At 39.7% G+C, this 15,538-nt stretch overlaps 4 protein-coding genes across 4 annotated transcripts in view; 2 read left to right on the plus strand and 2 right to left on the minus strand.

Moving 5' to 3' along the window:
• Positions 1–100: 100 nt before the first annotated feature.
• LOC136677997 (calcium homeostasis modulator 1) lies at positions 101–5,202 on the minus strand. Its single transcript, XM_066655743.1, has 4 exons — positions 5,065–5,202; positions 1,776–1,920; positions 962–1,539; positions 101–769 (listed from the first exon to the last, which is right to left on the minus strand). Exons 3-4 carry the CDS (start codon positions 1,508–1,510, stop codon positions 101–103), a joined length of 1,218 nt encoding a protein of 405 aa, XP_066511840.1. The 5' UTR covers positions 1,511–1,539; positions 1,776–1,920; positions 5,065–5,202.
• LOC136687692 (inositol 1,4,5-trisphosphate receptor-interacting protein) lies at positions 2,617–5,670 on the plus strand. Its single transcript, XM_066662221.1, has 2 exons — positions 2,617–2,706; positions 3,166–5,670. The coding sequence occupies exon 2, from the start codon at positions 3,167–3,169 to the stop codon at positions 5,390–5,392; it is 2,226 nt and encodes a 741-aa protein (XP_066518318.1). The 5' UTR covers positions 2,617–2,706; position 3,166; the 3' UTR covers positions 5,393–5,670.
• zp3c (zona pellucida glycoprotein 3c) lies at positions 5,666–12,150 on the minus strand. Its single transcript, XM_066662222.1, has 8 exons — positions 11,544–12,150; positions 10,051–10,163; positions 9,877–9,974; positions 9,062–9,239; positions 8,857–8,980; positions 7,101–7,189; positions 6,927–7,000; positions 5,666–6,700 (listed from the first exon to the last, which is right to left on the minus strand). Exons 1-8 carry the CDS (start codon positions 12,072–12,074, stop codon positions 6,609–6,611), a joined length of 1,299 nt encoding a protein of 432 aa, XP_066518319.1. The 5' UTR covers positions 12,075–12,150; the 3' UTR covers positions 5,666–6,608.
• A 1,004-nt stretch (positions 12,151–13,154) lies between these two features.
• Positions 13,155–15,538, plus strand: part of col17a1a (collagen, type XVII, alpha 1a) — a 40,523-nt gene continuing 38,139 nt past the window's right edge. Inside the window, exon 1 of the mRNA XM_066662121.1 lies at positions 13,155–13,195. The gene's annotated coding sequence lies outside the window, so the exon portion shown is untranslated. The remainder of the gene's footprint in view (positions 13,196–15,538) is intronic.

Raw genomic sequence — 15,538 nt, forward strand, 5'->3', positions numbered from 1 at the left:
CATGGTTTCTTTTGTCATTTAAAATGTGCACTTTTTTTAATCAGCACTTTTTTAATGGAATAAGACAACCATACCAATGGAACTCTGGACAATGAAATATTCAGACCTTACTATAATATACAGCCCACTCTTTCTTCTGAATAGTGCTTGATGGGTAATCCCCTCCATTTACAAAGGTGTGCTGGTTCATGCTGTCATTAGCACTGACAGACTTATGTGAAAAGTCATTGTGATTGGTGCCAAAATGAGAATTACTGCGTCCATCTTGAAACCCCTTTTGATCTATGCTAAAACTAGCATTGTCATAACCAACTGTGGTGCCATTTATTCTAGCATCATTATTCAGGAGACCTTTCTCTTGAGTGTTAGTATCTTCACCAACTCCCTCCCTCCTCAGACTTAAAGCAGGTTTACATGTGTGCCAGTTCCATAAAGCTTTATTCATATCCTCCTTGGCCCAAATTCCCAGCAGTTTATCTTCATCGTCTTTGTGCTTTTCATTATCATCGTCATCACTGTCGTCCCCATGCAACTGGCCATGGAAGCTGTGCAGCTCCCCACTGATGCTCTCAAAGTACTGCTGGATGCAGATCTTAGCAAAACTCTTTGCATGTTCCGTGCACATCTCATCAAACATTTTTCTCTCAATATCGACATAGTGTGACCAATATTTAGTTTTGAGGAAGGCAGCTTGGCTAAAACAAGGACGAATGGCCCGGATCATGAAAGCAATGACTGTAATGAGCAGCAGGAAAAGCCAGCCAAATGCCTGTGAATTTCAAGAGATAAGGACAAAGTGAGTCAACTCAAACTGGTAATTCAGCAGTGATTGTCATCTTGGGCTAACTAAAAGGCCCATATTTCCATAGTAATTTAAATAAGTTAATAAATCAATTCGTTTTTAGGGATTACCTTAAATGTAAATGGACAAAGAACAAGACAATTTCATGCTGTCCCATACCTGTGACACACACTGTATGTATCTGGTAGCTGCTTCCTGAGATATAACACGATGGCCATCAAATATATCTCTACAGGGGATTTTGGCAAGCATCCTCATGAGTTCTTGTTCTGATAATCCATGTACAGTTATATTGCCGAACAGAGAGACATCCAGGTCCACACTGTAAGCACAAAGGAAGCTTTTTCCATCCATTAATGTCACTGAAATCCAAACAGCAGGCGCAATCAAGGAGCGCTGACATATGGAAATGAACATGTAACGTAGGATTGAAGGATCTTTGCCTCGTTGCCCAGTTGGGCGCTTCCATTCTTCAGCTAGCATGGATACATTATTGTTTAGGACAAAGCCAAGCAGAAAGAACCAAACGGCTGGGATGACCAGTACGCCAATCCCATATGTGTAATTGTACTCAGGCATGCAAGGGCAGTTGAACTCAAAAATGGCATAGAGTTGGGCACTAGCCAGGGCCATGATGCCACAGATGCCCTTCATGAAGGACTCTTGGTTTGACTGAAGAAACTGGAACATCATACGAAACTTATCCATTTTGGTTTGCTTTGTTTTTTAAAACAAACCTGTTTAAGAAGGAAAGATACATTAAGAAATGTTTAACATTATGGGAGTTTTAATTAATAAAATTGTATAATTTTGCCATTTCACAGTAGTAGACATTAAATCTAAACTTAAAACCCCACTTAACTCCATTAAATTTTACATTTCATCATTGGCAACACACAAAATGACTCCTCAAAATGACCATGTACGTAAACCAATTCATGTAAGACAGACAGAAAGTTGGATCTACTTACACGGTTTTAGGAGGTGTTAGAAGTGTTGTAATATTCCAATGAGAAGTTGTTGAAGCATGTGTCGTAATAGCACGAGTATCCTCTGAAGTTTCAATGTAGTTTCCAGGGTTTGAAAAAAGGCAACCACATTGAGAGTGGAGGGTGGAGCTGAACAACACACACACACACACACCTGCTACCCCCGTCCTGTAATCACGGCCTCAAGATTCAATATATACAAAATTACCATGAATGCCATGCATCTTAATAATTAATCATAACAATTTCACACATGCAATATATTATAATGCTTTCTTGTTCCTATAAAAATCTGTAGGAAAAAGCCTCTTGTATTTACATAGTTGACAATGTACTCAGGCAGAGTTGCCTCACCCTATTCAAATTATTCCTGACCGAACAAGGCCTATGTCACTGATGAGTGATTGTAAAACTTAAACACCTTATGGCAGGTAAAAAAAAAAAAAAAAGTAATCAAACGTATTACATGGACTGTGATGTGTTTTTATTTTAAATATTTAAAAAAAAAACCCTCCCTACTATTACTTATTCCTTCAATATTATCAGTGTTTGAATTATATTTAACACATCTAAGCACATCTCTGTTAAGTTATTGAATTACTTGGCTATTGGCAGTAAGCTTCAAATCAACTAACATCAACACATTGTGCTAACAGCGAGTGCTTTAAGCCTTTGTGGTCAGTCGTGATATTATTGTGACAATGAGAAAGCTCTCTGGAGGCAGCTTGTACTGTTAGGGTGCTTCAGACAGAGAGGAAAGAGTCACACAGGCAGAGCACACAGGAAGTGTGTTGTCAAAGTCTGCCTACATCTGACAACCAACATCCTCAGTAGGAAGAAACGGTTCAGAGCAAGTTTCAAACACTGATGCAGCGGTGCTCTTTTAACTTTGGCTTTAAGAACATAAATATACAGGTAGGTGGACTGAAAAGGCAAATGACTTTGCATTAAGCCAAGGTAATCATTTTAACAAAATAATAATATGAATTGCTAAAGTCAGAAAAGGAAGCTACCTATTTCTTTAAACCAGGAAGTTGAAATTGTGCTTCTGGCTGCATCACCAGACGTAAATGTAAGGTTTAGATACTGACATTTAAGGTGAGTGCCCTGTGATCTACTGCCTAAGAACTTTAGATCCAATGTAAATTCAGAAAAAAATTAATTAGCATGAAAAACAGTTTTTTAAAATGCTTTTGTTTATAAATTCTGTGCATCAGCCAGAACCTAAGGTTGTATTCTAATTATACCATCTTCCCACGCTGGACTAGTTTGTAAGGCGTATTAAGAAAAAGATTTCATGCAGCTTTCATGTTAGATTTTCACTGTATTTTCAACTTATTTGAAGTGATGACCAAATTTCATATTTTGCCTCAGGATGGAGGAGGTGTTTCTGCGAGTATGTGTGGTGTTGGTCAGTATGTTGTGCCTAAAGGACCACACCGTCTATGAAGAGCAGGGCAACATTACTATGGACCTGCAAGAGCGGGAGCATGTGCTGCAGAAGGAGGGGGCCAAGCTGGAACAGGAAATGCAATCTGTTGCCATGGAGCCACCACAAGTGTCACAAAGTCATCACAGGTTGACAAAGGGGGAGGGCCAGGAGTCAGATGTTCATCCATTTCTGCCAAATGGCAAAGGGACACCAAATGGACACCAAATCCCATCAAGCAAAGACCAGGATATACGCCAACATACGTCGTTAACAAAAGACAAGTCTGATGAATTACAGACTGACAAAGATGTTGGCGAAGTTTTTAAACAAGCCTCAAATGTACCTGTACCTGCTGGCCATGATCAAACCAAGGAAACCATGTCTAAAGGAAATGAATTAATGCACCAGCAGGATGGGGAATCAGTGCAAAAGACGGAAGACCCTCACCATGTTAATGATACAGAGACTCTGAGTGATGTTCAATCATCATCAGCTTCAAATGCAAATCAGGTGGAAACTACTGACATACAAACACCATCTAAAGAAGATAAGGAAATTCCTCAGAATGAAAAGGAGTCATTTTTTCAGTGGATAATAAACGGATTCAGAGGGAAATGGTTTCAAGCTTCTCAAAATGAGGACCCATCTCTTGATAGCATGTCATCAGAGGGAGCTAAACAACTCCAAATGCAGAAAGACTTGATGACAGGAGTAGATGAGATAATGCCTGAGGTTGATAGCAAAGATAGCCTGACTGCTAAAGAAACACCACACGCGGACCAAAAACCTTCTAGTTCAAGTCAGGAACAAAATCAAGAACTTTTGTCAGAAAACGCCTACACCTGGTATTTGTGGAAAGGTCTCTCCCTGTTTTCAGTGATCCGTCTTCTCAGGAAACTCATTGCCAGGAAATCAAAAACTTCAGGAAAACCGAGTTCCAATATGGATAGCAAAACAATCTCATTAGCTACTAGCATATCAGCCAAGATATCTGTCCTTGACCACAAAGTTTTGAGTTGCTTTTATGAGCAGTGTGTCCAAATTCCTCCCAGCACACAGGAACAAGTATGCGATTTTGTGGAGGGTTTTGTGGACGAGCTTCTTGAAGCTGCCAAACGTACTAGCATTAAAGCAAACGACTTACAAATTGGAGATTTTGTTGGTGTAGGGAGCTTATATGAGTTCTGGGCTACAGGTAAGACAATAGTGTGTGATTTATACGTACGCATCATTGCCCCAAATTCATACAGCTTCGACTTTGAACTCAATATGCCTGGAAGTGGCAGGATAAAACTGTTGAAAGTTCAAAACTCTTCAAATGGCTGCCCTTGCAGTGTTGGGATAAAGGATGATGACGATATGCTATGTCTAATCCATTCACATAATGAAACAAAAAGTGTTGTCCTGGATGCGTTTGATGGTCCACTGTGTGCAGAGAATACACCATATCTTGCTAAAACACAAGTAGTCAGATGGTTCAGGAAAACTATTAGGAAAGCATGGGAAGAAAACAGTCATAAGTACGAGTTTGAGCTTGCTTTTCGGAACCAGGCTGCTCCTGGGGCTTTGAAGGTGCGCCTCAGGTCAGGACAGGTAATTCTGTTCAATATAACCCCTGTGGTGCAGATCCAAGGCTCAGATCTGTATTTAGTCTCATATCTTTCATCAGACCAAAGAACATCAGACACAGCATGGCCAATTTCTCTCGCTAGCTATGAAAAGGCACTTCTTCAGCACTTCAAGAAAAGCCTTCCATATGATTCCTGCCATATTCAATGTCTCCAAATTCTCTCTTTCCTGCACAAAAACCAAAACACATTAACAGGGAAATGTGGGCTTACCAATTACCATTTGAAGCTGACGTTGCTACACGTCCTCTTCGCCACCAAGCCTACAGAATGGAAACTTGAACATTTAGCTGGCAGATTGACTGATATGCTAATATTTCTTCAACAAAGTCTTGAAGCATGCAGGTTCCATCACAGCTTAGTGGGAAACTCCCTTGTGCCAAGTAGCATAGGACTTCCTAAAGGTGTTAAATTAGCCAAACCCACCAACCTTTTTCTGCCAGAGATTTCAGATCCAGAGCTACACAGGAGAACTCTGCAGCACTTACAAGAATTGGTGAAAAATACACCAGTGCTTATACAGGAGTATGTTTCAGTTTAATGCTCAGAATGACCTATGGAAAACTGTATGAATGAAAATAAAAGGCACAATCCAGGAAACCAAGGATTAACTGGACCATTTCAGGACTTTAATTCTATTTTTGTTTTTCTATTAACTTTCAAGTTCAACAATTAAATGGCCCACATCCATGTATTCCCTGCACCCTTTTGCTCAAAAACATTTTTGTTCATTAAGCTTTTGGTTGTGGTCGTAATGCAACGTACGTACGAGATACAAGACATTTTCCTGTCAGTGTCCAAAAGCTGATGTACATAAGTAGAAACCCCTGGGGAGAGCATTTTGGGCCTAAATCACAGGTGACCTAACAAGATGCTCTGTGTACCTTTCAATAATTGTTTTTCCATTTCTAATCCTGCGAAAGAAAATTCAGAGGATTTCCATGTTTTTAATGTAATCAACTTCGTGTTTTTTTTTTCCCTCCAATGTATCAATCCACGAATACAGGGAATATTAGAATCTGATATATATTGATTATAGTTCACTGTAAATTAATATTTTGTTTTTTAAGGAAGTTAATAGATATAACTACGTGCCACAAATGTCATCATTCTGTTGCGGTTTCACAAACACACTTATATTAGCCTTCGAACACCCTCTCTGGACATACCCCCAACATGCCTAGAAATCTCAGCATATGTTCCCTGTCCTTGCACATATTTTTAATTAAATCATGAAATGGGTCAAGTATGTTCATCTTTAATCTACCAGCAGAATAATTTCCTCTATTTCACAATATATGGGGCTATTAATATTAAAAACTCAAGCTTCTGGCTAAAATCTGCCCAACTCAATTAGCCACAAGCAGGAATGAAAAAAACCTTTTAATTTACATTTGTCCATATTTCATCATATTTAGATGAATTATGTTGTAGAAAAGTTTATTTTCCTTTAATCAATGATATTTATATCATTCAGAACAGGGAATGGGCCATTCTTCTTTTCTCTATTGTAGGATTAGAAATGGAAAACCAATTAACGAAAAGCTGCACAGACCCAAGCCCTATGCCTATAATAAGTGTGTGTTTTGTTTGTTGTATTTTTTTTCTTTTTAAATAAATACATTCACACTCTGCATTATTCTGTACAAAGCAAAGAGACAACCCATATTATTGTGGCTGTATTGGACAATGTACAATAAAAACTCAAATAACAGCAGAAGTAAGTGTGAAGTCTCATTTTCTCAAACTTTCATATCCTATGACACAAAGGTCTTAGGTGTAGGCTCAAGACCATCATCGTCTTCAAAATACAGCTCCCAAGGCCTGCTGTTGATCGTCTTCGTACCCACTGTATAAAACATAGACAAAAAAATAAAAATTGCATTATAAACACCAAGACTTTTATTTTATATATAAATAAAAATGTTAATGGATTCATGGTCAAAATGTGATTTGTTTGTTTTCTGGGTAAATAGCATTTTAGCATAAATTTCAGTAGCGCACTCGTAAGCTACCTCTATATTAATCAAGTCATCATTGAGATATGAAAATAATTTCATGTTACATTCACAGACCTGAGGGCTCTGGAGCAGGACAGGTGGAGTCACAGCAAGCACATACAGAGTCCTTTCCATAGAGCTCTGACCACCTGAAACAGAAATAATGACAAAGAGATGGAAAATATAAATAAAAATAAAAAGCCTTTTTTTTTTTTTTTTAAATAAATCACACAATTCAGTTCATCTCACCGTTTTGTAACAGTGTTGTATGAACATGACTTGGCACTTGGAGTTGGGTTTTCTGGGCCAAAAGTCATCTCACAATGTATATACATAATCTGTAAAGAGGGAAAAGAAAAAAAAAAACAAACAAACACATACACAAACATTCATTCATTATCTGTAACTGCTTCCTGTTCAGGGCTGAGGTTAGTCTGGAGCTAGTCTCTAGGGAAAGTCTGGCACCTTTACGCCCTTTTGGCCAAGAACTGCCTACTGCTGCAGGAAAAGAACGACCAACACACGACATTTTGTGATCACGACATTTTGACATATTCTAGGAGGCAGCAAAGAGCCGATCAGAAAGCAATTTTCAGAATGTTGACAGCGAGTCCAATTTAATGCACTGGAAGTATCAGACCTTCCCTTAACTTATGGCTGAGACTAGCTTGGAGCCTACCCAGAATTGTTGGGCACCAGGCAGGGTAATACCCTGAACAGGGCCCAGATCCATTGCAGGCCATCAAAGTCACAACTATGGCCAATTTTACACAGCTAATTGACCTACCAACATGTGTTTTTGGATTGTGAGAGGCAACTGGAGCACCATATTGCTCTGTTTTTAAATACATAAAGTGTACAAATAACTGCTGACAATGGAAATCAATCCAATTGCTCCAAATCCCCTAATGTGCTCTGGACCAGCAACATTAGTCTTAGGTTACCATTCTCAGTGACAAGTGAGAGAAACCTGATGGTCTTTTTGCAGCTTTGTGTGACCTTTTGTTATACCCCTCAACCCATCCCCCGTTCCCACCAATCACCCCCCCCCCCCTTACATGATACCACTCCTCTCTCACCTATTTTTCCCCTTCCTTCTTCTCATCAATGCCCTTACCCCACCTCAAACTCCTCTTCTTCCTCCTATTCCCTTCCCCCATTTCTCCAATGTATACAAGGCTAGTAATATTTGTTGTGAGACTGGATTGGTACCAGACTGGACTGGCAACAGTTAGAGACTGGACTGAGAACAGACTGAATTGGGTACAGAATGAACTGACTATAGACTGAACTGGTGACAAACTGATGACCAATGCTTTTCTGCATGCACGTGAAGGAAACCTCTGAACCTCCAGATCATCCTGAGATAGAATGCAATCACCCAGTTGTACTCATACATGATCCTGTGTATGTGTAAATAAACACCAGTCAACGCCGAACTCCAGTCTCCTGACTCCTCAATGCCGAATTTCTAGCACAAGCATCGTCTAGATGGATAAAAAGCTCCCCAGTTTTGTCAAGCAGCCCAACTATTTTGAGGTGATGGACCTCCATCCAGAACCTTTCCAGTTGCAGTGATATTTCCAATCCATACCTTATCATCTGACAAATGGTACCTGACCTCACTAATGCTCCCATGTAAGAACATAATCAATACCTCACAGCAGATGTTAAATAATGCTGCCTAAAATCCTTAACAGATTAGCAGATGCTGATATGCAGCAACGAGGGACAAAATCCTTGTTAATAACCTAAACTTAAGGTACGGTCGCTTCTCCAGAAAGTAGTGAGATATGTATCTTTTAATCATATATAAGTAAGAAAATAACAGTACGGTAAATGAAAAAGAGCATATGAAATCAACTATTTAAAGACCTACAAATAGAATAAGGTCCATTTATGTTCCCTAACTAAAAAGGTACAGAAAATATACAGATCCACTGTGAGAGGTTTTTCCTAACAGTGTAGGATACAAATAGAATAAGTCATTTCTCAATGTGTTTACCTTCTTTGGTGCCTGATGTGGCATTCCTTTGAAGACAAGAGCTCCCACAGAGAACCTTAGTATAGTCTTGTCATCACTCGGATAGAACGTGGTGTGAGCAGTCTTCTTACTGTCAACCATGCATCTGTACAAGAAGATTGACCATGATGCATTAATTCTTCAAAAGATTACATAAAACTAAAGCTAGCATTCGCAGCTGTTTTACCCATAGTTCTCCAGCACTGAATATCTTGGAGTATGTGACTTTGTGGATGGCGAAGTAGAGATGTAGCATGTGTTCAAGTATATCCTTCCCCCTTTCCCATGCATTGGAGCTTTAGCCTCAAAGTATATGGGTTGACCAATAACATGGCTAGACCAAGCAGGGAGAGGCTTCCAGAATTCTGTAGGGGAAATTGTTGAACAGGGTTAAATACCATTTGCTGGGTACGTGCTGACATACATGATTAAATTACACAGCTCTTGGAAAACCCTTACAATGGGATTCAACCTCATGTCGAGGTTCCCTCAACCTTATTAATGTTTTTATTATTATTATTATGAAGCTACAAAAGCTCTTTAGATTGAATCATTTATTGGAAGACCCATGGCCTTTGGGCAACTAAGGCACTGCTCCCAAGAACCCACCTTTAGCTTTAGCGCTCAGCGTAGGTATGCTAACTTGTCAGCGTACACGTAACATGCAAGTGTTGTGAAGTACAGACTTTGAAGGTCCAGAAATTCTGCTTGTTTAGTAAAATGCACCTGATGACAATCTAAAACTATAAGGACCTGGTTACAACATTAAATTTGCAGATTAAATCCATTATGCCTCCATAAAATCCACCAGAACTTTGAGCTCAAGGCAGCAGAGCTAGCCTCCCTCTTTAGCGCAATGCTATTTATTGCAGGGGTCTGCCGTTAATCAACATTAACTTCCACTTAACATTGCCCTTAATATTTAATGTTCTCTAACGACACTGAGTCTTTATACAAGGCCAGAGAAGTGTCCAAGCAATGTGAAGGTTTAAAGTTACTTACGGTCTACAGGTGTGAGGGAGACCACAGGTTTAAGTCCCCAAAGGATGGTCTCACCTGCCACTTCAGGCCAGAAGCCCACCTTATAGGCGCGGTGATGTCTGCAAAGCAAAGATTTTGACCCTTAACCTCACTGGAGACGTGTAATTTGTCTGGATTTAGAGAGAAGGTCCTCACTTGGTGTAATGGCACTCCAGTGTCACAGTAAATGGCAGCTCTCTAACCACAAAATCAGTGGTTGCTGGCTCGTAGTGGAGTGTGTTTGAATAGATCACTTCATTTTCATTTTCCTAGAAGCAGAGGCAAGGGCAGGCAGTAAAGGATCAATACTATTTCAGCATTCGGGAAACACTAGTAGGGGTGGGCAATATGGCCCAGGTAAAAGTGGCCCAAATCTGATCCGTTTGGTCATATGAGAGACACAGATCACAAATCACATTGAATCTATTTAAAATCAGATTCGAGCCACTTCCATATGTGGTACTTATATCTCGTCCTTATATTCTCTTTGGAGACGACGTGTTCGTGGGAGACCCGATTAAGTTTTAATATTCTTTACAGTATTTAATTAATACTGTTTTTTACAAAGAGTTCACAAAGAAGGGAGGTTCTGTGATACAGCGCTGCGCAGTCCGATCCCATTCCTTCATTTCAAAAACGAAAGTGCTTTGTAGGCATCAGACGGACATTTTCTTCTGGTCAGAGCCATGGCTAAATTGGAGCAGCCTGGTGGCCAATCTTCATTAACTGCACATTGCACCAGTAAGACCATGTGCATCCAATGGTTCAAACATTGTGTCCTGAAGGCGGTGCCGTGTATCAGGACGACAATGCACCAATACACACAGCAAGACTGGTGAAAGACTGGTTTGATGAACATGAAAGTGAAGTTGAACATCTCCCATGGCCTGCACAGTCACCAGATCTAAATATTATTGAGACACTTTGGGGTGTTTTGGAGGAGCGAGTCAGGAAACGTTTTCCTCCACCAGCATCACGTAGTGACCTGGCCACTATCCTGCAAGAAGAACGGCTTAAAACCCCTCTGACCACTGTGTAGGACTTGTATATGTCATTCCCAAGACGAACTGACGCTGTATTGGCCGCAAAAGGAGGCCCTACACCATACTAATAAATTACTGTGGTCTAAAACCAGGAGTTTCAGTTTCATTGTCCAACCCCTGTAACTCCGAATATCACTATCACCACAATATTGATGTTTTTTATAGGTTTAAAAACTACGATATAATCAAAAATGATATGGCACAGCCCTAACCATAAGCTAAAACAAGAATAGAAGTGTTGTCTGGGGACTTACATTAGCCAAGCACAAACAGGAGATCAGTCTAGTTTGAGAGTGTAAGACAGTGGTGTAACTCCCTAAAATACACATCTGTTGTACCTCAAATTTAACTACACCGTTCAGTTCTGCTGCCACAAAGTAGTTCCATGATGGCCTAAGTAGGATTTTGCTGGGGTTTTTTTCCCCAGGTCATCCAGCATGATCACGCTCCCTGACAAGTACACCACTGTCCAAAACACAAGCATCAGCATCTAGTCCTAGTCTCCAAAGAAGTGTAAAAGCATGGAGCTGAGCTGGAGATGCCACGATATGAACGATATACTGGCCCTGCTGTCCCCGCCATGCTGTTTCAGCAGGGAATACCCACCTGACGCTTTATATCACAGCTATTGAGATGATTCAAGAAGTAATAATGTTGATCAGTGGCTTGGTTCACAGCACATGTTCCCACTTTCAGATGCTTCCAGGCATCGTGGTTGGAGAACAGACTCTTCAAAACCCTCACATAAATGCGGTCAAGGTGGCACAGCATGTCCACAGGTCTCAGTTGTGAAGGAGGGGTGACTGCTTTAGGAGGTGTTGTTGGAAGCAGAATAGAGCTCAGCAGACCAGACATTGGTTTTATGCCTTCCCCGGGTTTGAAGAGGTCTTCATAGACTTCTGAAGCCAAGATCCTCTGTGACTCTGGTAGTAGGAGGGTTAGTTGTGGAGCAGGAGAGCTAGCACTGTTTTTATTCAGCTGCTCTGGTTCCTGACCCTCAGTGTCGTCCTTCCAGGATTTGTCTCCGGGTCTCCAATCTTTATCAGCCACAATGTCATCCTTAGTAAAGGGGTAAGCGTCCATTTTATTATTCAGAATAACCAAAACCATAGCAGCTTTTAGCAACATGGTACACATCTTAAGATATCTGTGATAAGAACGTTGTGGACCAAAACCTAGTTTAGGGAAATGTGAGGTGATAAGAAAGGGAAAGTGTAGACGAGAAGTTTTAAAGTGGGTTTGCCACCTGTTATTTATAGGCTCCACCAGCTGAGCTAATCAGCCATTGATTGAGCGGCAAATATTCTGGGTCAAGCCTGACCTCTGCTGGTCAACGTGTAGCATCGTAAAAAAATGAACGTTACTATTTCACATCAAATGAAATATTACATAAAAACATGAACCACCAAAACCTCATAAAGCTTTAAAGTTTTGTAAGTTCATGCAAAGTTATTTTAGTCTTTTAGGAGAACTTCTATTAGTCCATCTACTCATAAATTTCAAATATTAAATGTGTTTATAATTGAGTAGCAAATGGAAACCCGAAGGTTGTCTTTGGACAGCAAAATATCCAACTAATTGTGGATACGTGTAAGAAATCACGTGAAAAATTGGGATATTGGATGCTGAATGGGAAATATACAATGTTTTATGAGGGAACGCGTTCTCTAGTAAGATTTCACTTGCGTGTTTTAAAGGATACTGACTAAATGTAATCACTAAATTTAACATGTTAGTAAATATAAACGTGCAACTCATTTTGGTAAAATTGATCTTTAAAGGACCAGCAGTTGAAAGGCTCTTAACAGAACCCTCAGTTGTTTGTCTATGACGTCACACCCAAGAACATTTATTTATTGTTTAAAGTGTACGAAGGAGTTAAGCAGAGTAAAAAATGTGGGAGAGGAAGACAGTAACAATGTCCTTAATTTATAAGAAAAAATATAAGTGCGGTGGCACGGTGGCGCAGCAGGTAGTGTTGCAGTCACACAGCTCCAGGGACCTAGAGGTTGTGGGTTTGATTCCCGCTCCGGGTGGCTGTCTGTGAGTCAGAAAAAAATGTCTCTGTGGTGGTACCCTTAAGCATACACACTTTTAATTAGGGAACTTAACAGTACTTTAAGAGCAGCACGATGGTGCAGTAGGTAGTAGGGTTTCCTCCGGGTGACTGTCTGTGAGGAGTTGGTGTGTTCTCCCTGTGTCTGCGTGGGTTTCCTCCGGGTGCTCCGGTTTCCTGCCATGGTCAAAAACACACGTTGGTAGGTGGTTTGTTGACTCAAAAAGTTTCCGTAGGTGTGTGTGTGTGTCACCCTGTGAAGGACTGGTGACCTCTCCAGGGTGTGTTCCAGTGACTCTGGGTAGGCTCCGGACCTCCGGAATCATTCATGTTGATGTCAAAAGCCCAAACAAATCATGTTGTCTTATTTTATTCAGTTCTATAATGAAAGATTACAAAGATTCATGTTTTGGAGAAGAAAATGTAATTTCCTTTTAGGGAACACATATGGACTCTAGACCCTGTTGTACCTTTAAAGGAACATTTATACAGTTAGTGACCAATAATATACAGTACTCCTGTCTTATCTTATTTTTGAGTGTGCCCAGGCAACAATAGATTGATACTGATCTTGCTCTCTCTCTCTCTCTCTTTCTCTCTCTCTCTCTCTCTTTCTCTCTCTCTCTCTCATGGCAGATTTACACACTAATATAATGTCTTTTTACTGCTGCACAGGATCCACTGGCATCAAGTCTAGACACATACAGACCTAGTTTCATGGGTTTTCTCCCAGTCACGAAATGTTTTTCAGAACTCTGCAGGTTAAACATAGCATAATACTATATTGAATTCAAATCCCACTACCAGAAATTGGGACACTTAAAATGTAATAGATACAAATATCTGCAATCTCATAATTTTCCTGAACTGTATTTAGTTGAAATGTATAAAGAAAAGAAATAGAATTAGATGCCTGCAACACTGAAAATGTTTGGACAGTCATTAAAACCAGAAAAACAATTAAGATTAGCTTACACATGAAACTGTATTGCTAGCTAACACAAGACAAGCTAGCTATCAAATCATTTTTTTTTCTTTGTGATTACTTGATTTATGAGACATTACTGATGTAAGACAAAGCCTGAATAACAAATTCAAAGAGAGATAAAATCACTCAATAAATTTATGAGCTACATGCATTTTACATCTGATTTTTCAAACCTGCGCAGTGTGAAAACGTGCAAGTGTCAACTAGTTACACAATAATGACAGTAAATGAAAAGATAAAGAAAAAAATGTGAAAGATCTCTGAAGTCTCCTGTCTCTTAAACAGCATTCCACCAAGGATCCTTTCACCTACTACAGAGCTGACCCGGTAAACACCTTAAAGGACAATGTTACCAAGAAAACCTACATGAACAAACAGTGTGTACAGCCTTGGGTAAAAATTTGGCGTTGATTACAAATGAACATATTTGATTTGTGATTAGCCACGTTAGCTCCTTTTATAATGTGAGCATTTTAAATAGCTGAAGTCTTATCCTGCATGCAGTGTGTTTGTGGGTTGGTGTTTAATAATATCATAAATAAGCAGCTAAATATTTCTTTTTATTTAAAATTACTAGTATAGTGTTTTGGGTAGACATTGGGAAGACTAAGCAGTTGACATGAAAAGTGCAGCATTAGCAATAACCCAGCCAAAACACAGCCATATGGGCCGCCCAGCTGGGTATCAGCAAATTTTGTTCATGGGTTAAATGTTGGCCCCGTATATGGATGCCCTTCAGGGTCAGTGATAAGACCAGGATGGCCTTATTGGTAAACACAGAGTCAGTGCGGAAGCCCTCTTGGAAAAAAACTAAATCTCTCTAAAGTAAGACGAAACTATTAGGCCATGTACCAACCCACCTAAAACCCATGTCCACTTTGAACCTACCTAGCCCATGTTTAACCCATGGGGCCTAACTAAGGTGTGCTGGTCTGAAAATGCATAAAGCTCACTATATAGTATTTTGAGGCCACAAAATAATATTTTGAAGCTTGGACCAAGGGACCTGCATTTGCAAAGCACACAAGTTTGATTGGCATAGCAGCTGAACAACCACACAACTAACCTTTAAGATTAAGTCTAACACCAAACTGCAGTTGGTTAACGTTAATGCACAGTGCCTTGAGGTTCATGGACGACATGGAAAAGCAGTGCAATGTAGAGAACTTTCTCCAGGAGAGATGTACGGAGGAGAATCAAACAGCAAAAATGGTGGAAGACAAAGTAGGTTTGTACAAGTTTTGTCAGGGTGCCTTAATTTACTATTATGTAGCCTCAATATATTATTTTGTGGCCTCAAAATACTAAATCGTGGCCTCAAAATACTATTTCGTGGCTTCAATATATTATTTTGTTGACTCAATATATTATTTTGTGGCCTCAAAATACTATTTCCTGGCTTCAATATATTATTTTGCGGCCTCAAAATACTATTTTGTGGCATTAATATATTATTTTGTGGCTTCATTATACTATTCTGTGGCTTCAATATATTATTTTGTGGCCTCAATATATTATTTTGTACTATTTTCTGACTTCAATATACTATTTTGTGGC

The sequence above is a fragment of the Hoplias malabaricus genome, chromosome 2 (genome assembly GCF_029633855.1).
Source record: "Hoplias malabaricus isolate fHopMal1 chromosome 2, fHopMal1.hap1, whole genome shotgun sequence".
In the NCBI taxonomy this organism is placed as follows: Eukaryota; Metazoa; Chordata; class Actinopteri; order Characiformes; family Erythrinidae; genus Hoplias; species Hoplias malabaricus.